The sequence below is a fragment of the Oncorhynchus clarkii genome, chromosome 16, assembly GCF_045791955.1.
Source record: "Oncorhynchus clarkii lewisi isolate Uvic-CL-2024 chromosome 16, UVic_Ocla_1.0, whole genome shotgun sequence".
In the NCBI taxonomy this organism is placed as follows: Eukaryota; Metazoa; Chordata; class Actinopteri; order Salmoniformes; family Salmonidae; genus Oncorhynchus; species Oncorhynchus clarkii.
The window spans coordinates 3,985,303-4,010,595 of NC_092162.1; the positions used below are offsets into that span (position 1 = coordinate 3,985,303).

The following is a 25,293-nucleotide window of genomic DNA, read 5'->3' on the forward strand; positions in this document are numbered from 1 at the left end:
ACCTTTATTTAACCAGGTAGGCTAGTTGAGAACACCTTTATTTAACCAGGTAGGCTAGTTGAGAACACCTTTATTTAACCAGGTAGGCTAGTTGAGAACACCTTTATTTAACCAGGTAGGCCAGTTGAGAACACCTTTATTTAACCAGGTAGGCTAGTTGAGAACACCTTTATTTAACCAGGTAGGCTAGTTGAGAACAAGCTTTCATTTACAATTGCGACCTGGCCAAGATAAAGCAAAGCAGTTCGACACATACAACGACACAGAGTTACACATGGAGTAAAACAAACATACAGTCAATAATACAGTATAAACAAGTCTATATACGATGTGAGCAAATGAGGTAAGATAAGGGAGGTAAAGGCAAAAAAAGGCCATGGTGGCAAAGTAAATACAATATAGCAAGTAAAACACTGGAGTGGTAGATTTGCAGTGGAAGAATGTGCAAAGTAGAAATAAAAATAATGGGGTGCAAAGGAGCAAAATAAATAAATTAATTAAATACAGTAGGGAAAGAGGTAGTTGTTTGGGCTAAATTATAGGTGGGCTATGTACAGGTGCAGTAATCTGTGAGCTGCTCTGACAGTTGGTGCTTAAAGCTAGTGAGGGAGATAAGTGTTTCCAGTTTCAGAGATTTTTGTAGTTCGTTCCAGTCATTGGCAGCAGAGAACTGGAAGGAGAGGCGGCCAAAGAAAGAATTGGTTTTGGGGGTGACCAGAGAGATATACCTGCTGGAGCGCGTGCTACAGGTGGGTGTTGCTATGGTGACCAGAGAGATCAGTACAACAACACCCTCACTCATGGACCACAAAACAACTGTAACAACACATCCTGTAAAATACTGTTTCTATTGGTTCAACCTTTGGATCAGCAACACATCCTGTAAAATACTGTTTCTATTGGTTCAACCTTTGGATCAGCAACACATCCTGTAAAATTCTGTTTTCTATTGGTTCAACCTTTGGATCAACAACACTTCCTGTAAAATACTGTTTCTATTGGTTCAACCTTTGGATCAACAACACATCCTGTAAAATACTGTTTCTATTGGTTCAACCTGTGGATCAACAACACATCCTGTAAAATTCTGTTTCTATTGGTTCAACCTTTGGATCAACAACACTTCCTGTAAAATACTCTTTCTATTGGATCAACCTGTGGATCAACAACACATCCTGTAAAATACTGTTTCTATTGGTTCAACCTTTGGATCAACAACACATCCTGTAAAATACTGTTTCTATTGGTTCAACCTTTGGATCAGCAACACATCCTGTAAAATACTGTTTCTATTGGTTCAACCTTTGGATCAGCAACACATCCTGTAAAATACTGTTTCTATTGGTTCAACCTTTGGATCAGCAACACATCCTGTAAAATACTGTTTCTATTGGTTCAACCTGTGGATCAACAACACATCCTGTAAAATACTGTTTCTATTGGTTCAACCTTTGGATCAGCAACACATCCTGTAAAATACTGTTTCTATTGGTTTAACCTTTGGATCAACAACACATCCTGTAAAATACTGTTTCTATTGGTTCAACCTTTGGATCAACAACACATCCTGTAAAATACTGTTTCTATTGGTTCAACCTTTGGATCAGCAACACATCCTGTAAAATGCTGTTTCTATTGGTTCAACCTTTGGATCAGCAACACTTCCTGTAAAATACTGTTTCTATTGGTTCAACCTTTGGATCAGCAACACATCCTGTAAAATACTGTTTCAACACAGCACATAAAATTCAAGATCTACAAATCATTTGAAATACCCAATTTTTAAAAATGTTTTTATACCAGTAATAGTGATAATGTTAAGAATAACGCTTCACATTTCATAATTAGGGTATAAGACAGTAAGTAGCTAAGTATCAAAATATATATTACATCCTAATTGAGAATCATCTTTTACAGGTGAGCTCTAATTGACATGTAAGCACTTTGTGGCGCTTTTCAGTAAAAACAATCATGCGCTCTAGGTCAATGTTCTACAACTTTGCCCTCCTCACTGTGTCACAGCAAGAACGACATAGAGTTGAGATCTCGTCAAAGAAGGGAAAATAAACCACGTGGAAAGTATGTTGTAGGTTCATTGAGAATTTTTACATTTGCCAGAGAAAACAACGACCCTTGCACAGCACTACCTCTCTCTAGAACTCTATTGTGCTGGCTCTCTCTAGAACTCTATTGTGCTGGCTCTCTCTAGAACTCTATTGTGCTGGCTGTCTCTAGAACTCTATTGTGCTGGCTCTCTCTAGAACTCTATTGTGCTGGCTCTCTCTAGAACTCTATTGTGCTGGCTCTCTCTAGAACTCTATTGTGCTGTGCTGGCTCTCTCTAGAACTCTATTGTGCTGGCTCTCTCTAGAACTCTATTGTGCTGGCTGTCTCTAGAACTCTATTGTGCTGGCTCTCTCTAGAACTCTATTGTGCTGTGCTGGCTCTCTCTAGAACTCTATTGTGCTGTCTCTCTCTAGAACTCTATTGTGCTGGCTCTCTCTAGAACTCTATTGTGCTGGCTCTCTCTAGAACTCTATTGTGCTGGCTCTCTCTAGAACTCTATTGTGCTGGCTCTCTCTAGAACTCTATTGTGCTGGCTCTCTCTAGAACTCTATTGTGCTGTGCTGGCTCTCTCTAGAACTCTATTGTGCTGGCTCTCTCTAGAACTCTATTGTGCTGGCTGTCTCTAGAACTCTATTGTGCTGGCTCTCTCTAGAACTCTATTGTGCTGGCTCTCTCTAGAACTCTATTGTGCTGGCTCTCTCTAGAACTCTATTGTGCTGTCTCTCTCTAGAACTCTATTGTGCTGGCTCTCTCTAGAACTCTATTGTGCTGGCTCTCTCTAGAACTCTATTGTGCTGGCTCTCTCTAGAACTCTATTGTGCTGGCTCTCTCTAGAACTCTATTGTGCTGGCTCTCTCTAGAACTCTATTGTGCTGGTTCTCTCTAGAACTCTATTGTGCTGTGCTGGCTCTCTCTAGAACTATATTGTGCTGGCTCTCTCTAGAACTCTATTGTGCTGGCTCTCTCTAGAACTCTATTGTGCTGGCTCTCTCTAGAACTCTATTGTGCTGGCTCTCTCTAGAACTCTATTGTGCTGGCTCTCTCTAGAACTCTATTGTGCTGGCTCTCTCTAGAACTCTATTGTGCTGGCTCTCTCTAGATCTCTATTGTGCTGGCTCTCTCTAGAACTCTATTGTGCTGGCTCTCTCTAGAACTCTATTGTGCTGGCTCTCTCTAGAACTCTATTGTGCTGGCTCTCTCTAGAACTCTATTGTGCTGGCTCTCTCTAGAACTCGATTGTGCTGTGCTGGCTCTCTCTAGAACTCTATTGTGCTGGCTCTCTCTAGAACTCTATTGTGCTGGCTCTCTCTAGAACTCTATTGTGCTGGCTCTCTCTAGAACTCTATTGTGCTGGCTCTCTCTAGAACTCTATTGTGCTGGCTCTCTCTAGAACTCTATTGTGCTGGCTCTCTCTAGAACTCTATTGTGCTGGCTCGCCTGGTGATGCTCGAAGGGTTTGGGCTAACTAACCCCTTTATGTTATGTTGTGCTGGCTCGCCTGGTGATGCTTGAATACTGTTTTGTTCCAAGATAAATAAACGAAGCATTTAATGCCATTTATGATCAAGAGGAATTAGGTTCAAACTCTGTGTAGTTCTAGTAATATTAACAATAGCAATAATAATAACAACGGCAATAATAATACAAATAATGTTATTGCCCCATCTAGTGGTAGAATATTGCTATTGCAGTGACAATTATTATCACGCCTCCACATTCCAATGATCTGCTTGTCAACCCTTGATCGATTTACACAGTAGCAAGTCTTTGATCAAGAATAGGCTACTGTACTGTTCTGGTCCTTCCAAAAGCTTGGCTTACCATTGTTAGTGGTTTAATATGAAATATTAAACACCAATAACTTTCATGTAAATGTATATGAATATGTATGTGTCTTGACTGTTGACCGCATCCCTTCCTCATCCTCTCCGACTGAACTTGAACTTTTGTAATTCCCTATTTATTCTAAAATAAGTTGCAGGAATTAAAAAAAATATATATATATTCCACACATTGTTATTTGATTTTCAAACTTAAGTTTACAATTTCAAAACATGACAAATCGAACCTCCTCCAAGTTTGATTGTAGGGAGGGTGTTATTTTTCTTTGGTCGTTGGTAAAGACCCCACTGCTGAAGGAGACATAAGAAAGCCTGATTGAAAAAAAAAAAAACTAAATTCTGGGAAAATATTCTGTGGACCAATGAAACAAAAGTAGATATTTTTGGCAATACAGATCAACACTGTGATTCCAGATCACCAAAAATAAGCATTTAGACTATTGAAAAGAACACCTTCCCTACAGTCAAACATGGGGGGGGGGGGGGGGTTGCTAACGCTGTTGAGTTGTTTTGCTGCCTCTAGTACTGGAGGGGGCCTTGAACGTGCCCAAAGCATCACAAATATCAGCCGATTATCAGGGGTTTGGACAACCCCAGTGTCCAAAAAAACTAAGTCTCCATTGAAGGTTGGAGGTGTCTTCCCAGGAGGACAACGACCTCAAACACACATCAAAAAATCACCCTGGAATGGTTTTCAAAGAAGGACACTTGGACTGTTCTGTTCCGACCAGAACCTATGGTGAGATCTGAAAACGGCAGTTGGTGAAGGACACCCCTCAAACTTTGAAGAATTTGAAGAGGTTACCACTGAAGAGGGGCGGCAGGGTAGCCTAGTGGTTAGAGCGTTGGACTAGTAACCGGAAGGTTGCAAGTTCAAACCCCCGAGCCGACAAGGTACAAATCTGTCGTTCTGCCCCTGAACAGGCAGTTAACCCACTGTTCCTAGGCCGTCATTGAAAATAAGAATTTGTTCTTAACTGACTTGCCTAGTTAAATAAAGGTAAAATAAAATAAATAAAAGAGTGGACCAAATTGACTGTAGAAAGGTGTAAGAAGCTCATTGACGGCTCCCAGAAGTGTTTGTCAGCAGTTACCTTGGCAACCAAGTACTAGCTCTGGGGTGGCAATAATTTAGTCCATTCGTCTTTATTTTCTAAATAAAAATAGTAAACTGAAATTTACAAAAATACAGTTGGTTCCGCAATGTTGAAACTCTAATAACAAAACAAAGTCTGGAATGTTTTTCATTTTAAACTGATTTGAGAAGAAATAGAGAATTATTTAAGAAGAGTGAAATGTTGACTATATACAACTGTATATAGGTTATCAGATGTTATTTGTTCTATACACATGGTTAGCAGATGTTATTGGTTCTATACACATGGTTAGCAGATGTTATTGGTCACATACACATGGTTAGCAGATGTTATTGGTCATATACACATGGTTATCAGATGTTACTGGTCACATACACATGGTTATCAGATGTTACTGGTCACATACACACGGTTAGCAGATGTTACTGGCCACATACACATGGTTATCAGATGTTACTGGTCACATACACACGGTTAGCAGATGTTACTGGCCACATACACATGGTTATCAGATGTTACTGGCCACATACACATGGTTATCAGATGTTACTGGTCACATACACACGGTTATCAGATGTTACTGGCCACATACACATGGTTATCAGATGTTACTGGTCATATACACATGGTTATCAGATGTTACTGGTCACATACACATGGTTAGCAGATGTTATTGGTCACATACACATGGTTAGCAGATGTCATTGGTCACATACACATGGTTAGCAGATGTTATTGGTCATATACACATGGTTAGTAGATGTTATTGGTCACATACACATGGTTATGGTTAGGGTTAGTAGATGTTATTGTGAGTGTAGTGAAATGTTTGTTTCTAGATCCAACAGTGCAGCAGGATCTAACAGGTAATATCTAACAACTCCACAACACAACCTAATATCTAACAACTCCACAACACAACCTAATATCTAACAACTCCACAACACAACCTAATATCTGACAACTCCACAACACAACCTAATATCTGACAACTCCACAACACAACCTAATATCTAACAACTCCACAACACAACCTAATATCTAACAACTCCACAACACAACCTAATATCTGACAACTCCACAACACAACCTAATATCTAACAACTCCACAACACAACCTAATATCTAACAACTCCACAACACAACCTAATATCTAACAACTCCACAACACAACCTAATATCTAACAACTCCACAACACAACCTAATATCTGACAACTCCACAACACAACCTAATATCTAACAACTCCACAACACAACCTAATATCTAACAACTCCACAACACAACCTAATATCTAACAACTCCACAACACAACCTAATATCTAACAACTCCACAACACAACCTAATATCTAACAACTCCACAACACAACCTATTATCTAACAACTCCACAACACAACCTAATATCTAACAACTCCACAACAAAACCTAATACACACTATCTAGTAAAGGAATGGAATGAGAATATATAAGTATAAAATATATGGATGAGCAGTGACTGGGTTAGGGTAGGAAACAGAGAGTTGGTTAGGGTAGGAAACAGACAGTGGGTTAGGGTAGGAAACAGAGAGTTGGTTAGGGTAGGTAACAGACAGTGGGTTAGGGTAGGAAACAGAGAGTTGGTTAGGGTAGGAAACAGAGAGTTGGTTAGGGTAGGAAACAGAGAGTTGGTTAGGGTAGGAAACAGACAGTGGGTTAGGGTAGGAAACAGAGAGTTGGTTAGGGTAGGAAACAGACAGTGGGTTAGGGTAGGAAACAGAGAGTTGGTTAGGGTAGGAAACAGAGAGTTGGTTAGGGTAGGAAACAGACAGTGGGTTAGGGTAGGAAACAGAGAGTTGGTTAGGGTAGGAAACAGAGAGTTGGTTAGGGTAGGTAACAGACAGTGTGTTAGGGTAGGTAACAGACAGTTGGTTAGGGTAGGTAACAGACAGTTGGTTAGGGTAGGAACAGACAGTTGGTTAGGGTAGGTAACAGACAGTTGGTTATGGTATGAAACAGACAGTTGGTTAGGGTAGGAAACAGACAGTTGGTTAGGGTAGGTAACAGACAGTGGGTTAGGGTAGGAAACAGACAGACAGTGGGTTAGGGTAGGAAACAGGCAGACAGTGGGTTAGGGTAGGAAACAGACAGTTGGTTAGGGTATGAAACAGACAGTTGGTTAGGGTAGGAAACAGACAGTTGGTTAGGGTAGGTAACAGACAGTTGGTTAGGGTAGGAAACAGACAGACAGTGGGTTAGGGTAGGAAACAGACAGACAGTGGGTTAGGGTAGGAAACAGACAGTTGGTTATGGTATGAAACAGACAGTTGGTTAGGGTAGGAAACAGACAGTTGGTTAGGGTAGGTAACAGACAGTTGGTTATGGTATGAAACAGACAGTTGGTTAGGGTAGGAAACAGACAGTTGGTTAGGGTAGGTAACAGACAGTTGGTTAGGGTAGGAAACAGACAGTGGGTTAGGGTAGGAAACAGACAGACAGTGGGTTAGGGTATAAAACAGACAGACAGTGGGTTAGGGTAGGAAACAGAGAGACCGTGTGTTAGGGTATGAAACAGACAGACAGTGGGTTAGGGTAAGAAACAGAGAGACCATGGGTTAGGGTATGAAACAGACAGTTGGTTAGGGTATGAAACAGATAGACAGTGAGTTAGGGTAGGAAACAGACAGTTGATTAGGGTATGAAACAGACAGACTGTGGGTTAGGGTATGAAACAGACAGACAGTGGGTTAGGGTATGAAACAGATAGACAGGGAGTTAGGGTAGGAAACAGACAGTTGGTTAGGGTATGACACAGAGATACTGTGGGTTAGGGTAGGAAACAGAGAGAGTTAGAGGATGGGTAGGAGTCACATCATCCCCACTGCAGTCAGGTTTCTGTTGCTATGGCAAAGCAGCACCCACTGATACCCCCCGAAGACCCAAACACAAACTTTACTTAGAAATAAAGACACCCCCTCCCAGGTAAACGTAATGTGTGCAAGTGGTGGGGAAAATGTTTTGTATGGCAATCATTGTTATTAAAAATGTTGATTTAGAAATGTTGTTAGAAAATAGAGATGCTTAATTAACAGTTAAGGTGTTTCCCTTCTATCCAGTGACTGGTCTGATCTTCATGGTCATTCTTTTCAGGGAGTATGTGAAGCCTTTCCATGTTCTCCAGTTGATGCCAACACCGTAGGCAGACTCCCCCCACGCGTATATCCCATTGGGATTAGTCCAATGGCAGTTGTTGTACCAAAATCCACCGTAGTATATCTGGCCACAGTTGCTGTCATTAAGGTCCTGATCCTTATCTAACGTTGTAAATTTCTGACCACTGTGATCAGTCATAGAATCTCCTGAGGATAAGAACAGAGATTTCTGACCACTGTGATGTCATAGAATACGTACACAGCCCAGCAACACAAGGAAAGCCACACTTGATAACCTAATGATAATACTTCCACTGGCAAATCTTCAGTTACGAACCCTTAATGACAGATTTTCTTGGACTGTTTTTCTTCAGAATTTGTTTCTGGTACTATTGTCTGGTGCTATATTCTTGGAACTTTTTCTTAGAATTGTTTTTTTTTTGGACAATATAAGTTGTCACCCACCTGCTCCTCCATCTTTGAATGAACCCAGTTTTAGCGGGTACCCTTCAGCCTCTGGTCCAACAGAGAAGGTGGAGTACTGAGCATAGACCTCATTCCCCTCAAAGTCCTCCATGTCCACCCTCAGCTCATAGGTCTTTTTCATAGTCAGGAGATGCATCGTCTCCAGTCCTGGAGAATAGTACCAGCATAGAAGCACACCGTGTTGTTGGAATACAACGACAAATGAACTTACATGCATTAGGACAAACAGGATGAGCTCATTTGCCGAACAGGGTTCTAAGAGGAGAATGTTCCGGAGGCTAGACATTTAATCAGTTCTTACCCAGCCAGTACTCTCCAGCTGCGCTCCCAAACCCACTCTTGTACTCATTCCACTTCCTGTGGAAGTTCACTGATCCATCCTGTCTGTTCTGAATCACCTGATTAAGAGAGAGATATTGTTTAATTTATTGACTGGAAAACAGATCTTATGTGTAAAGAAGGAAGAAAAAGAGAACACGTGAACAACACTGTGGTCTGGTCTATGTCCTGGTTCAACTACACTGTGTCTATGTCCTGGTTCAACTACACTGTGTCTATGTCCTGGTTCAACTACACTGTGTCTATGTCCTGGTTCAACTACACTGTGTCTATGTCCTGGTTCAACTACACTGTGTCTATGTCCTGCTTCAACTACACTGTGTCTATGTCCTGGTTCAACTACACTGTGTCTATGTCCTGGTTCAACTACACTGTGTCTATGTCCTGGTTCAACTACACTGTGTCTATGTCCTGCTTCAACTACACTGTGTCTATGTCCTGGTTCAACTACACTGTGTCTATGTCCTGGTTCAACTACACTGTGTCTATGTCCTGGTTCAACTACACTGTGGTCTGGTCTATGTCCTGCTTCAACTACACTGTGTCTATGTCCTGGTTCAACTACACTGTGTCTATGTCCTGGTTCAACTACACTGTGTCTATGTCCTGGTTCAACTACACTGTGTCTATGTCCTGCTTCAACTACACTGTGTCTATGTCCTGGTTCAACTACACTGTGTCTATGTCCTGGTTCAACTACACTGTGTCTATGTCCTGGTTCAACTACACTGTGGTCTGGTCTATGTCCTGGTTCAACTACACTGTGGTCTGGTCTATGTCCTGGTTCAACTACACTGTGTCTATGTCCTGGTTCATCTACAATGTGTCTATGTCCTGGTTCAACTACACTGTGTCTATGTCCTGGTTCAACTACACTGTGTCTATGTCCTGGTTCAACTACACTGTGTCTATGTCCTGGTTCAACTACACTGTGTCTATGTCCTGGTTCAACTACACTGTGTCTATGTCCTGGTTCAACTACACTGTGTCTATGTCCTGGTTCAACTACACTGTGTCTATGTCCTGGTTCAACTACACTGTGTCTATGTCCTGGTTCAACTACACAGTGTCTATGTCCTGGTTCAACTACACAGTGGTCTGGTCTATGTCCTGGTTCAACTACACTGTGTCTATGTCCTGGTTCAACTACACTGTGTCTATGGTCTATGTCCTGGTTCAACTACACTGTGTCTATGTCCTGGTTCAACTACACTGTGTCTATGTCCTGGTTCAACTACACTGTGTCTATGTCCTGGTTCAACTACACTGTGTCTATGTCCTGGTTCAACTACACTGTGTCTATGTCCTGGTACTGCTTCAACTACACTGTGTCTATGTCCTGGTTCAACTACACTGTGTCTATGTCCTGGTTCAACTACACTGTGTCTATGTCCTGGTTCAACTACACTGTGTCTATGTCCTGGTTCAACTACACTGTGTCTATGTCCTGGTTCAACTACACAGTGGTCTGGTCTATGTCCTGGTTCAACTACACTGTGTCTATGTCCTGGTTCAACTACACTGTGTCTATGTCCTGGTTCAACTACACTGTGTCTATGTCCTGGTTCAACTACACTGTGTCTATGTCCTGGTTCAACTACACTGTGTCTATGTCCTGGTTCAACAACACAGTGGTCTGGTCTATGTCCTGGTTCAACTACACTGTGTCTATGTCCTGGTTCAACTACACTGTGTCTATGTCCTGGTACTGCTTCAACTACACTGTGTCTATGTCCTGGTTCAACTACACTGTGTCTATGTCCTGGTTCAACTACACTGTGTCTATGTCCTGGTTCAACTACACTGTGTCTATGTCCTGGTTCAGCTACACTGTGTCTATGTCCTGGTTCAACTACACTGTGTCTATGTCCTGGTACTGCTTCAACTACACTGTGTCTATGTCCTGGTTCAACTACACTGTGTCTATGTCCTGGTTCAACTACACTGTGTCTATGTCCTGGTTCAACTACACTGTGTCTATGTCCTGGTTCAACTACACTGTGTCTATGTCCTGGTACTGGTTCAACTACACTGTGTCTATGTCCTGGTTCGACTACACTGTGTCTATGTCCTGGTTCAACTACACTGTGTCTATGTCCTGGTACTGCTTCAACTACACTGTGTCTATGTCCTGGTTCAACTACACTGTGTCTATGTCCTGGTACTGCTTCAACTACACTGTGTCTATGGTCTGGTACTGGTTCAACTACACTGTGTCTATGTCCTGGTTCAACTACACTGTGTCCATGTCCTGGTTCAACTACACTGTGTCTATGTCCTGGTTCAACTACACTGTGTCTATGTCCTGGTTCAACTACACTGTGTCTATGTCCTGGTTCAACTACACTGTGTCTATGTCCTGGTTCAACTACACTGTGTCTATGTCCTGGTTCAACTACACTGTGTCTATGTCCTGGTACTGGTTCAACTACACTGTGTCTATGTCCTGGTTCGACTACACTGTGTCTATGTCCTGGTTCAACTACACTGTGTCTATGTCCTGGTACTGCTTCAACTACACTCTGTCTATGTCCTGGTTCAACTACACTGTGTCTATGTCCTGGTTCAACTACACTGTGTCTATATCCTGGTTCAACTACACTGTGTCTATGTCCTGGTACTGCTTCAACTACACTGTGTCTATGGTCTGGTACTGGTTCAACTACACTGTGTCTATGTCCTGGTTCAACTACACTGTGTCCATGTCCTGGTTCAACTACACTGTGTCTATGTCCTGGTTCAACTACACTGTGTCTATGTCCTGGTTCAACTACACTGTGTCTATGTCCTGGTGCAACTACACTGTGTCTATGTCCTGGTTCAACTACACTGTGTCTATGTCCTGGTACTGCTTCAACTACACTGTGTCTATGTCCTGGTTCAACTACACTGTGTCTATGTCCTGCTTCAACTACACTGTGTCTATGTCCTGGTTCAACTACACTGTGTCTATGTCCTGGTTCAACTACACTGTGTCTATGTCCTGCTTCAACTACACTGTGTCTATGTCCTGGTTCAACTACACTGTGTCTATGTCCTGGTTCAACTACACTGTGTCTATGTCCTGGTTCAACTACACTGTGGTCTGGTCTATGTCCTGGTTCAACTACACTGTGGTCTGGTCTATGTCCTGGTTCAACTACACTGTGTCTATGTCCTGGTTCAACTACACTGTGTCTATGTCCTGGTTCAACTACACTGTGTCTATGTCCTGGTTCAACTACACTGTGTCTATGTCCTGGTTCAACTACACTGTGTCTATGTCCTGGTTCAACTACACTGTGTCTATGTCCTGGTTCAACTACACTGTATCTATGTCCTGGTTCAACTACACTGTGTCTATGTCCTGGTTCAACTACACTGTGTCTATGTCCTGGTTCAACTACACTGTGTCTATGTACTGGTTCAACTACACAGTGGTCTGGTCTATGTCCTGGTTCAACTACACTGTGTCTATGTCCTGGTTCAACTACACTGTGTCTATGTCCAGGTTCAACTACACTGTGTCTATGTCCTGGTTCAACTATACAGTGGTCTGGTCTATGTCCTGGTTCAACTACACTGTGTCTATGTCCTGGTTCAACTACACTGTGTCTATGTCCTGGTTCAACTACACTGTGTCTATGTCCTGGTTCAACTACACTGTGTCTATGTCCTGGTTCAACTACACTGTGTCTATGTCCTGGTTCAACTACACTGTGTCTATGTCCTGGTTCAACTACACTGTGTCTATGTCCTGGTTCAACTACACTGTGTCTATGTCCTGGTTCAACTACACTGTGTCTATGTCCTGGTTCAACTACACTGTGTCTATGTCCTGGTTCAACTACACAGTGTCTATGTCCTGGTTCAACTACACAGTGGTCTGGTCTATGTCCTGGTTCAACTACACTGTGTCTATGTCCTGGTTCAACTACACTGTGTCTATGGTCTATGTCCTGGTTCAACTACACTGTGTCTATGTCCTGGTTCAACTACACTGTGTCTATGTCCTGGTTCAACTACACTGTGTCTATGTCCTGGTTCAACTACACTGTGTCTATGTCCTGGTACTGCTTCAACTACACTGTGTCTATGTCCTGGTTCAACTACACTGTGTCTATGTCCTGGTTCAACTACACTGTGTCTATGTCCTGGTTCAACTACACTGTGTCTATGTCCTGGTTCAACTACACTGTGTCTATGTCCTGGTTCAACTACACAGTGGTCTGGTCTATGTCCTGGTTCAACTACACTGTGTCTATGTCCTGGTTCAACTACACTGTGTCTATGTCCTGGTTCAACTACACTGTGTCTATGTCCTGGTTCAACTACACTGTGTCTATGTCCTGGTTCAACTACACTGTGTCTATGTCCTGGTTCAACTACACTGTGTCTATGTCCTGGTTCAACTACACTGTGTCTATGTCCTGGTTCAACTACACTGTGTCTATGTCCTGGTACTGCTTCAACTACACTGTGTCTATGTCCTGGTTCAACTACACTGTGTCTATGTCCTGGTTCAACTACACTGTGTCTATGTCCTGGTTCAACTACACTGTGTCTATGTCCTGGTTCAGCTACACTGTGTCTATGTCCTGGTTCAACTACACTGTGTCTATGTCCTGGTACTGCTTCAACTACACTGTGTCTATGTCCTGGTTCAACTACACTGTGTCTATGTCCTGGTTCAACTACACTGTGTCTATGTCCTGGTTCAACTACACTGTGTCTATGTCCTGGTTCAACTACACTGTGTCTATGTCCTGGTACTGGTTCAACTACACTGTGTCTATGTCCTGGTTCGACTACACTGTGTCTATGTCCTGGTTCAACTACACTGTGTCTATGTCCTGGTACTGCTTCAACTACACTGTGTCTATGTCCTGGTTCAACTACACTGTGTCTATGTCCTGGTACTGCTTCAACTACACTGTGTCTATGGTCTGGTACTGGTTCAACTACACTGTGTCTATGTCCTGGTTCAACTACACTGTGTCCATGTCCTGGTTCAACTACACTGTGTCTATGTCCTGGTTCAACTACACTGTGTCTATGTCCTGGTTCAACTACACTGTGTCTATGTCCTGGTTCAACTACACTGTGTCTATGTCCTGGTTCAACTACACTGTGTCTATGTCCTGGTTCAACTACACTGTGTCTATGTCCTGGTACTGGTTCAACTACACTGTGTCTATGTCCTGGTTCGACTACACTGTGTCTATGTCCTGGTTCAACTACACTGTGTCTATGTCCTGGTACTGCTTCAACTACACTCTGTCTATGTCCTGGTTCAACTACACTGTGTCTATGTCCTGGTTCAACTACACTGTGTCTATATCCTGGTTCAACTACACTGTGTCTATGTCCTGGTACTGCTTCAACTACACTGTGTCTATGGTCTGGTACTGGTTCAACTACACTGTGTCTATGTCCTGGTTCAACTACACTGTGTCCATGTCCTGGTTCAACTACACTGTGTCTATGTCCTGGTTCAACTACACTGTGTCTATGTCCTGGTTCAACTACACTGTGTCTATGTCCTGGTGCAACTACACTGTGTCTATGTCCTGGTTCAACTACACTGTGTCTATGTCCTGGTACTGCTTCAACTACACTGTGTCTATGTCCTGGTTCAACTACACTGTGTCTATGTCCTGCTTCAACTACACTGTGTCTATGTCCTGGTTCAACTACACTGTGTCTATGTCCTGGTTCAACTACACTGTGTCTATGTCCTGGTTCAACTACACTGTGTCTATGTCCTGCTTCAACTACACTGTGTCTATGTCCTGGTTCAACTACACTGTGTCTATGTCCTGGTTCAACTACACTGTGTCTATGTCCTGGTTCAACTACACTGTGGTCTGGTCTATGTCCTGGTTCAACTACACTGTGGTCTGGTCTATGTCCTGGTTCAACTACACTGTGTCTATGTCCTGGTTCAACTACACTGTGTCTATGTCCTGGTTCAACTACACTGTGTCTATGTCCTGGTTCAACTACACTGTGTCTATGTCCTGGTTCAACTACACTGTGTCTATGTCCTGGTTCAACTACACTGTGTCTATGTCCTGGTTCAACTACACTGTGTCTATGTCCTGGTTCAACTACACTGTGTCTATGTCCTGGTTCAACTACACTGTGTCTATGTCCTGGTTCAACTACACAGTGGTCTGGTCTATGTCCTGGTTCAACTACACTGTGTCTATGTCCTGGTTCAACTACACTGTGTCTATGTCCAGGTTCAACTACACTGTGTCTATGTCCTGGTTCAACTATACAGTGGTCTGGTCTATGTCCTGGTTCAACTACACTGTGTCTATGTCCTGGTTCAACTACACTGTGTCTATGTCCTGGTTCAACTACACTGTGTCTATGTCCTGGTTCAACTACACTGTGTCTATGTCCTGGTTCAACTACACTGTGTCTATGTCCTGGTTCAACTACACTGTGTCTATGTCCTGGTTCAACTACACAGTGGTCTGGTCTATGTCCTGGTTCAACTACACTGTGTCTATGTCCTGGTTCAACTACACTGTGTCTATGGTCCATGTCCTGGTTCAACTACACTGTGTCTATGTCCTGGTTCAACTACACTGTGTCTATGTCCTGGTTCAACTACACTGTGTCTATGTCCTGGTTCAACTACACTGTGTCTATGTCCTGGTTCAACTACACTGTGTCTATGTCCTGGTACTGGTTCAACTACACTGTGTCTATGTCCTGGTTCGACTACACTGTGTCTATGTCCTGGTTCAACTACACTGTGTCTATGTCCTGGTACTGCTTCAACTACACTCTGTCTATGTCCTGGTTCAACTACACTGTGTCTATGTCCTGGTTCAACTACACTGTGTCTATATCCTGGTTCAACTACACTGTGTCTATGTCCTGGTACTGCTTCAACTACACTGTGTCTATGGTCTGGTACTGGTTCAACTACACTGTGTCTATGTCCTGGTTCAACTACACTGTGTCCATGTCCTGGTTCAACTACACTGTGTCTATGTCCTGGTTCAACTACACTGTGTCTATGTCCTGGTTCAACTACACTGTGTCTATGTCCTGGTTCAACTACACTGTGTCTATGTCCTGGTACTGCTTCAACTACACTGTGTCTATGTCCTGGTTCAACTACACTGTGTCTATGTCCTGGTTCAACTACACTGTGTCTATGTCCTGCTTCAACTACACTGTGTCTATGTCCTGGTTCAACTACACTGTGTCTATGTCCTGGTGCTGGTTTTGTCAGGAAAAACTACACTGTAAAACAATCCTGTAATTTTACGCTACACTACCAGCTACTGGTTGAAGTGAAAATACAACAAGTAACTGTATTATTGCTGCTGAATAATGGTATTACTGCTGTAAAGTGACCGTATGCTGCTGTATTCAGATGACCTGGGACTCAACCTCTCTTGGGATATGACTTTGGACTCATCCTCTCGTGGGATATGAACTCATAACCTCTTGGCTGCCAGTGACCTGAGTTTTATGCTACACCACCAGGTGTGTTAATGGTAGCGATTGGCCACAGTCTTTTTACCAAGAACACATTTATGAACTTAGCTAAAAGTTGCAGTAAAAACACAGTAAATATACAACAACTTACTGTATTTTTTTCTGTATCTGAATTAATATAAAATGACAGTATGCTGCTGTATTCTGATTACAGTACACGCTTGTAAATGATGACAATGCGTAAGTTATTGTAATTTTTACAGGATAAGTTTGACAGAAGAATCTCTACTCCTTCACTAGGAATACACTTGGGACTCAACCACACCTGGAAGTTGGACTGGAAACCTCTTGGTTACCAGAGACCTGAATATCCTGCTATGTCACCTGATGGATATACTAGGATTGAAGCTAGATCTAGTCAGGGTTTTCTAAAGCTAGCCAGCTTCAGTTAGCTTCACATTCCAGCTCAGGCTTCATCTGTACTAAGCCGATAGATATTGCTCGTCCGCATGAAGCAAACTCTAGCGGTTTCGTAACTGCGCGTGCACGTCAACAGGCTACGGTGTGAAATAGAGTCATCTTTATTTTATTACTTATCGTCATATCCCACTTATCGTTAATGCCGTCGTTTGTGTGCCTATCAATGCGCAAGCACCTTTTTTCCCACTTCTATCAATAAAATCATTGTATTAAAGTCATAGACACTTTTTTTATTGTGCTTGAAGTTTAAAATGCATTTTGTCATCAGTAAATGGGTAACGTGAAAGTTATTTTAACGTTCCTATAAAAACATATTTAATCAGTCGAACTTCCTCAAATGACGGGGATGCTGACGCAATCTTTGCGAGACGGAGGAAATCTGAATTCATTGCTCTACGACACTTCGCTGCTCCGATGGGGGTAACAGACGCACAAATATCATACCCCCAAGACATGCTAACCTCTCACCATTACAATAACAGAGGATGTTAGCATGTCTAGGGGGTAACACGCACAAATATCATACCCCCAAGACATGCTAATCTCTCCCCATTACAATAACAGGGGATGTTAGCATGTCTAGGGAGTAACAGACGTACAAACATCATACCCCCAAGACATGCTAACCTCTCACCATTACAATAACAGGGGATGTTAGCATGTCTAGGGAGTAACAGACGCACAAACATCATACCCCCAAGACATGCTAACCTCTCACCATTACAATAACAGGGGATGTTAGCATTTTATATCATACCCCCAAGACATGCTAACCTCTCACCATTACAATAACAGGGGATGTTAGCATGTCTTGGGGATATGATATTTGTGCGTCTGTTACGTTCTCACTCATCATTATTCAAATTCCGGATGAACCTTAAATCACGGTAGAATCCACATTAATGTAGAAGTGTTACTTACAATAAAAGTGACTCCAAAAATGACACAATACATTACCAATAATTTATATTGGTCACAAAATAATCTGAAAAACACAACCAAAAACCAACACCAAATGCATCCAACAACGTGGTGACATCACAAGCGTGTTTGAGGTCATTGTGTACTAGGAATATGGGTGCGAATACTTACTGTTTTACTACTTGAATACACATTTCAGTGAATGTATCCCAAAACCTTTGGGTCCCTGAAATGGGGGGGGGGGGGGTACTATGTAAAACGGTTCACCTGATATGGATGAAAATACCCTTGAATTAAAGCTGACAGTCCTGCACTTTTGTCATTGTATCATTTCCAATCCAAAGTGCTAGAGAACAAAAAAAATGGGTCACAGTCCCAATACTTTTGGAACTCACTGTATATCCTGGGACGGCAGGGTAGCCTAGTGGTTAGAGCGTTGGACTAGTAACTGGAAGGTTGCAAGTTCAAACCCCCCGAGCTGACAAGGTACAAATCTGTCGTTCTGCCCCTGAACAGGCAGTTAACTTGTTCACTGTTCCTAGGCCGTCATTGAAAATAAGAATTTGTTCTTGCCTAGTTAAATAAAGGTAAAATAAAAAAATCCTGTCAGAATGTCAGGGGGAATCACTGCTAGCATAGCCACCGGCAGACTGCGAGCTGAGGGAATGGGCTCCAACGACCACGCCGTACCTTAAGCAGGTCAGTTTGTTTGTTTGTTTGCTGACAGTCCTGCACTTTAACCTCATAGTCATTGCGTCATTTCCAATCCAAAGTGCTGGAGTACAGAGCCAAAACAACAAACAATGTGTCCCAATACTTTTGGAGCTCTCTGTATATGACTACGGCCAGTAGTAGTGTAGTAGTGTAGTAGTGTGTTGTGAAAGACTCACATTATGGTCTTGTGTCGTTTGAGAACCGTTGACTAAGTCAGTGGGTCTCAGTTCTCTCCTCAGGGACCCCCCCAGCTATCCCAGAGGGTCTCAGTTCTCAACACGCTTGTGATGTCACCACGTTGTTGGATGCATTTGGTGTTGGTTTTTGGTTGTGTTTTTCAGATTATTTTGTGACCAATATAAATTATTGGTAATGTATTGTGTCATTTTTGGAGTCACTTTTATTGTAAGTAACACTTCTACATTAATGTGGATTCTACCGTGATTTAAGGTTCATCCGTAATTTGAATAATGATGAGTGAGAACGTAACAGACGCACAAATATCATATCCCCAAGACATGCTAACATCCCCTGTTATTGTAATGGTGAGAGGTTAACATGTCTTGGGGTTATGATATAAAATGCTAACATCCCCTGTTATTGTAATGGTGAGAGGTTAGCATGTCTTGGGGGTATGATATAAAATGCTAACATCCCCTGTTATTGTAATGGTGAGAGGTTAGCATGTCTTGGGGGTATGATGTTTGTGCGTCTGTTACTCCCTAGACATGCTAACATCCCCTGTTATTGTAATGGTGAGAGGTTAGCATGTCTTGGGGGTATGATATAAAATGCTAACATCCCCTGTTATTGTAATGGTGAGAGGTTAGCATGTCTTGGGGGTATGATATTTGTGCGTCTGTTACCCCCTAGACATGCTATCCCAGAGGGTCTCAGTTCTCTCCTCAGGGACCCCCCCAGCTATCCCAGAGGGTCACAGTTCTCTCCTCAGGGACCCCCCCAGCTATCCCAGAGGGTCTCAGTTCTCTCCTCAGGGACCCCCCCAGCTATCCCAGAGGGTCTCAGTTCTCTCCTCAGGGACCCCCCAGCTATCCCAGAGGGTCTCAGTTCTCTCCTCAGGGACCCCCCAGCTATCCCAGAGGGTCTCAGTTCTCTCCTCAGGGACCCCCCCAGCTGTTCCAGCCAAGTTATTACCTCGTCACCCTCCAGAGCTCCAACACTTAATACAAATAGTCAATAATACCCCTAAAAAATATCAAATAAATACATAAACAACAGCAAAAATACAAATACTGATTCTAAAGAAGAAGAGTCTGAATACTTATGTAAATGTGATATTTCTGTTATTATTTGTAATAAATTAGCAATGTAAAAAAAAAATGTAAAACTAAATATATATGTTTTTGCTTTGTCATTATGGGGTGTGTAGATTGATAAGGAATTTAAAAAAAACCCCTATTTAATCCATTTTAGAATAAGGCTGTAACCGAACAAAACAATGTCAATGGGTCTGAATACTTTGCGAAGGCACTGAATATCAACACACTCCCAAAAATAAGGGTTCTGTTAGGGTACCATGTTGTTCCCTGGCACTTTGAAATGTAGATGGATGGTGATGTACTGGCGGGGGACTCCTTGAGCACTGCTATTTACCTCAGTGCAGAAATGTATTATTGCCATTAAATCTGTGGACAAACCTTTGTCAAGCCCGCAGATCTACCTGCATAGCAAGACATTCAGGTCACTGGCAACCAAGAGGTTATGAGTCCAAACCCAGGTGAGGTTGAGTCCCAAGTGTGCCTACAGTAAATAATTGTATTACATTTTACTGTAATTGTTATCCTGTAAAATTTCAAGAATTTACAGACTACTGAGTTGCTGTACAATTACAGTAAAATTATATTAAATATTACATTTATACTGAGCAAAAAAATATATACGCAACACGCAACAATTTCGAACATGTTACCTAGTTACAGTTCATATAAGGAAATCAGTCAATTGAAATTAACTCATTAGGTCCTAATCTATGGATTTAACATGACTGGGAATACAGATATGCATCTGTTGGTCACAGATGCCTTGAAAAAAATGGGCCTCACGATGGGACTCAGGATCTCATCACTGTATCTCTATGCATTCAAATCGCCATTGATGAAATGCAATTGTGTTCATTGTCCATAGAGTATGCCTACCCATACCATAACCCCACCACCACCATGGGTCACTCTGTTCACAACGCTGGCATCAACAAACTGCTCGCCCACGGCGCCATACACGTGTTTGTGAGGCCGTACTGCCAAATTCTCTAAAACTACATTGGAGGCGGCTTATGGTAGAGAAATTAACATTCAATTCTCTGGCAACAGCTCTGGAGGACATTCCTGCATGTCAATTGCGCGCTCCATCAAAAGTTGAGATATCTGTGGCATTGTGTTGTGACAAAACTGCATATTTTTGAGTGGCCTTTTATTGTCCCCAGCACAAGGTGCACTTGTATAAAGATCGTGCTGTTTAATCAGCTTCTTGATATGCCACACCTGTCAGATGGATGGATTATCTTGGCAAAGGAGAACTGCTCACTAACAGGGATGTAAAACAATTTCTGAATACAGCAGCATACTGTCATTTTACAGCTATAACACCTTACATTTAGCTGTAAAAATACAGTTAGTTGTTGTATATTTACTGAACAAAAATACAGTTTAAATGTAAAAACATATTACTGTATTTTTACTGCAACTCAAAAGCCAGTAACTTACTGTAAAATGACTGGTACTTTTTTTAACAGTTTGTGTCATAAATGTAAATGTAATCGTAAGTAAGTTAATTTACAGTAGAATTACCGTACAAACGTACAGCTATTGCTAACAGTGTTATTGAACAAACACAAGTAAATACATACATGTATTTAAATATTGGTAGAAATATTGGATACTGACCGTCCACTTTCCTGAAAATGCACTGTCCATCGACATCTCACAGAACACCTGGACAGGTGAGGTGGATCCTGCAGGATAAATAGTGTAAACCCCATTCTGTCCAGAACCTGATTGGTACACCTCGTTACAGTCCACTGGATGCAGAGAGGACTGTACCGCCACGGGGACCAGCAGAACCAGCATCAAGCTGAACTGCACAACAGGGTAGATGGATATAACAGTTTTAATGTAAATACTGTCTAATGATGGTTCAGTAAAGATACATATTTCATATTCACATTAGTGTCTACGAATGTTTTCTGCTTATTCTAATAATGGTTTATTAACACCTACCATCATTGTTGAGATAGATGTCCGTTTGCCTTTGAAGGAAACTTTTGTATAGTTTACTAAAAAAATGTTGACAAAAAAAAAAGAGTAAGTTGAATGGATGTGAAGGATATTTACAACAGTATTCTTCAGGTCAAAGCTACTATTGGTTAAATAGTTAAGGTTGTGCCATCGGATCAAACCACCCATTTCCGACCCCCTAGAATTACTTTTCCCCTGAGCAAAACAATCGTATCATGTTCATTAGGTACAAATAAGTCTACTGGACCGGTAGCATGAGGTTGTAAGTAACAAGAAAAATTCCCAGGACATAGACAAATCTGATATTGGCAGAAATCTTACATTCTTGTTAATCTAACTGCACTGTCTAATTTACAGTAGCTATTACAGTGAAATAATATCATGCTATTGTTTGAGGAGAGTGCACAGTTTTGAACATGAAAAGTTATTAATGAACAAATTAGGCATATTTGGGCAGTCTTGATACAACATTTCGAACAGAAATGCAATGGTTCATTGGATCAGTGTAGAACTTTGCACATACACTGCTGCCATCTAGTGGCCAAAATCTAAATTGTCGCATATCAGATATGTCTATGTTCTGGGAAATATACTTGTTACTTACAACCTCATGCTAATCGCATTAGCCTACAGTTAGCTCAACCTCATGCTAATCGCATTAGCCTACAGTTAGCTCAACCTCATGCTAATCGCATTAGCCTACAGTTAGCTCAACCTCATGCTAATCACATTAGCCTACAGTTAGCTCACCCTCATGCTAATCACATTAGCCTACAGTTAGCTCAACCTCATGCTAATCGCATTAGCCTACAGTTAGCTCAACCTCATGCTAATCGCATTAGCCTACAGTTAGCTCACCCTCATGCTAATCACATTAGCCTACAGTTAGCTCAACCTCATGCTAATCGCATTAGCCTACAGTTAGCTCAACCTCATGCTAATCGCATTAGCCTACAGTTAGCTCACCCTCATGCTAATCACATTAGCCTACAGTTAGCTCAACCTCATGCTAATCACATTAGCCTACAGTTAGCTCAACCTCATGCTAATCACATTAGCCTACAGTTAGCTCACCCTCATGCTAATCACATTAGCCTACAGTTAGCTCAACCTCATGCTAATCACATTAGCCTACAGTTAGCTCACCCTCATGCTAATCACATTAGCCTACAGTTAGCTCACCCTCATGCTAATCACATTAGCCTACAGTTAGCTCACCCTCATGCTAATCACATTAGCCTACAGTTAGCTCAACCTCATGCTAATCACATTAGCCTACAGTTAGCTCCCCGATCCCGAAGCAGAAAGAAATAAGAAAATAAGTGAGTGTATGAGCTTACCTGTATGAGTGACTGAGCAAGATGTCTGCCCCACGAAGAGGCACACCTCTTTTATAAAGACAACCAGAGCTCATTGCAACACTCAGTACATTACCTGGTACACGCCTCTTTAATAAAGATAACTAATCATTCCTGGAATCACTCTTGTCTGTAAACATCCCACTGGGCACAGACGTCAGTTCAAAGTCTAGTTTGATTTACATTTGGTTGAGTTGTCAGGTTTCGTGAATTCAATATGAAATCAACCCAAAAATGTCACCCTGTCAGTGGATATAGGTTCAAAGTTGAGTGAAAAAATACTTTTTGCAATTACAATCGGTTTTCCACTTTGGTTCAACGTCAAAACATATCATTTTGCTTGTAGACATTACGTGGAAACAACGTTGATTCAACCAGTGAAGTCTTTTGGGAAGTCTTTGAGATCATAGTTCGGACATATAAAAACTATTTCTAAAATGCATCATTTCAGTTTTTTTCAGGAACTCACTTCACTTTCGATCAAAAGAGGGAAGCTGATGCAAGCACCGGGTATTTTAATCAGCATGTGTTTACTTTGACTATGACGTTACGCCGAATAAGATAAGCAGAGTAAGTTGTTTGCATGACTAATGCCAGACTCGGCCTACCAGCCATAATCAGTTTAATATCCTATTATTAGTGTGCCTTTAAACATACTCACTCTGGGTCAACTAGTCAAAATCCCAGTAGACAATGATAACAGATAGTTACAGATAGTTTTTCCATATAGTCCAGGCGATATGAAAATTATGTTCCCTAAACTTGGTACACTTGTAAAGTTTGGGGCCCTGAACATTTTCAGAAATGGAGCTGTCACAAAAACGCCTCCTGGTGGCGTCCATTTAAATATATATATGTATATATATATATATATTATATTATATTATTATATTATTATATTATATTTACAGTACCAGTCAATAGTTTGGACACACCTACTCATTCCAGGGTTTTTCTTTATTTGTACTATTTTCTACATTGTAGAATAATAGTGAAGACATCAAAGCTATGAAATAACACATATGGAATCATGTAGTAACCAAAAAAGTGTTAAACAAATCAAAATATATTTTAGATTCTTCAAAGTAGCCACCCTTTGCCTTGATGACATCTTCCAGGTGACTACCTCATGAAGCTGGTTGAGAGAATGGTTGTTTTCAAGTCCAGTGTGTTTGAGCTCTAAAGGAACAGATGCCAACCAGGAACTTAGATGGTATTTTGACACTGCTGGACTCTGGTCTTGCGGTACTGCTGCCGACCCCAGACAACACATGGACCCACCAACTGCACCCATCGCCTACATTGTGGAAGGTACTATTGCAAACCAATCATTAAGGTGTTTTTCATTGCCAACCAATCGTTAAGGTGTTTTTATTACCAACCAATCATTAAGGTGTTTTTATTAGCAACCAATCATTAAGGTGTTTTTATTACCAACCAATCATTAAGGTGTTTTTCTTACCAACCAATCATTAAGGTGTTTTTATTACCAACCAATCATTAAGGTGTTTTTCTTACCAACCAATCATTAAGGTGTTTTTATTACCAACCAATCATTAAGGCGTTTTTATTACCAACCAATCATTAAGGTGTTTTTATTACCAACCAATCATTAAGGTGTTTTTATTACCAACCAATCATTAAGGTGTTTTTATTGCCAACCAATCATTAAGGTGTTTTTATTGCCAACCAATCATTAAGGCGTTTTTATTACCAACCAATCATTAAGGTGTTTTTATTGCCAACCAATCATTAAGGTGTTTTTGCTTGAGCCACATAAACAGGACTGAAGGAGGAAGAAAAGAGGGGGGGAGACAACATCTGATCCAACAAGTTGTTGTAAAAAATGTTATCAAAAGATTAGGCAGAGACTAATTGTATTGTGTAATAGTGGATATTTTTATCCAAGCAGCTGCAAGGTAGATCCCTCTCAGATCACAGTCAGAGAAGGAGCTCCCAGAGTACATGGCTACATGTCCCTTATATAGAGAGAGGTGATAATACAATCATATTGTTTACACAACAGTTATTTTATACAAGCAACAGTTCCAGAACACAATGGCCTTGTGTTTAAGGTTTCAAACATTACAGGAGGCTTTGAAAGACATAACATCACAGTCGCACACAGATCAATAACATTACCCTTGAGAAGTTACAACGGCTCA

General features: G+C 41.5%; 1 protein-coding gene across 2 annotated transcripts; it reads right to left on the reverse strand.

The window, feature by feature from the left end:
• Positions 1 to 5,108: 5,108 nt before the first annotated feature.
• LOC139367875 (microfibril-associated glycoprotein 4-like) lies at positions 5,109 to 25,293 on the reverse strand. 2 transcript variants are annotated; one of them, XM_071106226.1, is made up of 6 exons: positions 25,271 to 25,293; positions 21,753 to 21,808; positions 21,420 to 21,611; positions 8,921 to 9,017; positions 8,599 to 8,766; positions 5,109 to 8,340 (listed from the first exon to the last, which is right to left on the reverse strand). In XM_071106226.1, exons 2-6 carry the CDS (start codon positions 21,756 to 21,758, stop codon positions 8,090 to 8,092), a joined length of 714 nt encoding a protein of 237 aa, XP_070962327.1. In that variant the 5' UTR covers positions 21,759 to 21,808; positions 25,271 to 25,293; the 3' UTR covers positions 5,109 to 8,089. The 2 variants fall into 2 exon arrangements, with proteins under 2 accessions (XP_070962327.1, XP_070962326.1); XM_071106225.1 differs by lacking the exon at positions 25,271 to 25,293 and adding an exon at positions 23,111 to 23,699.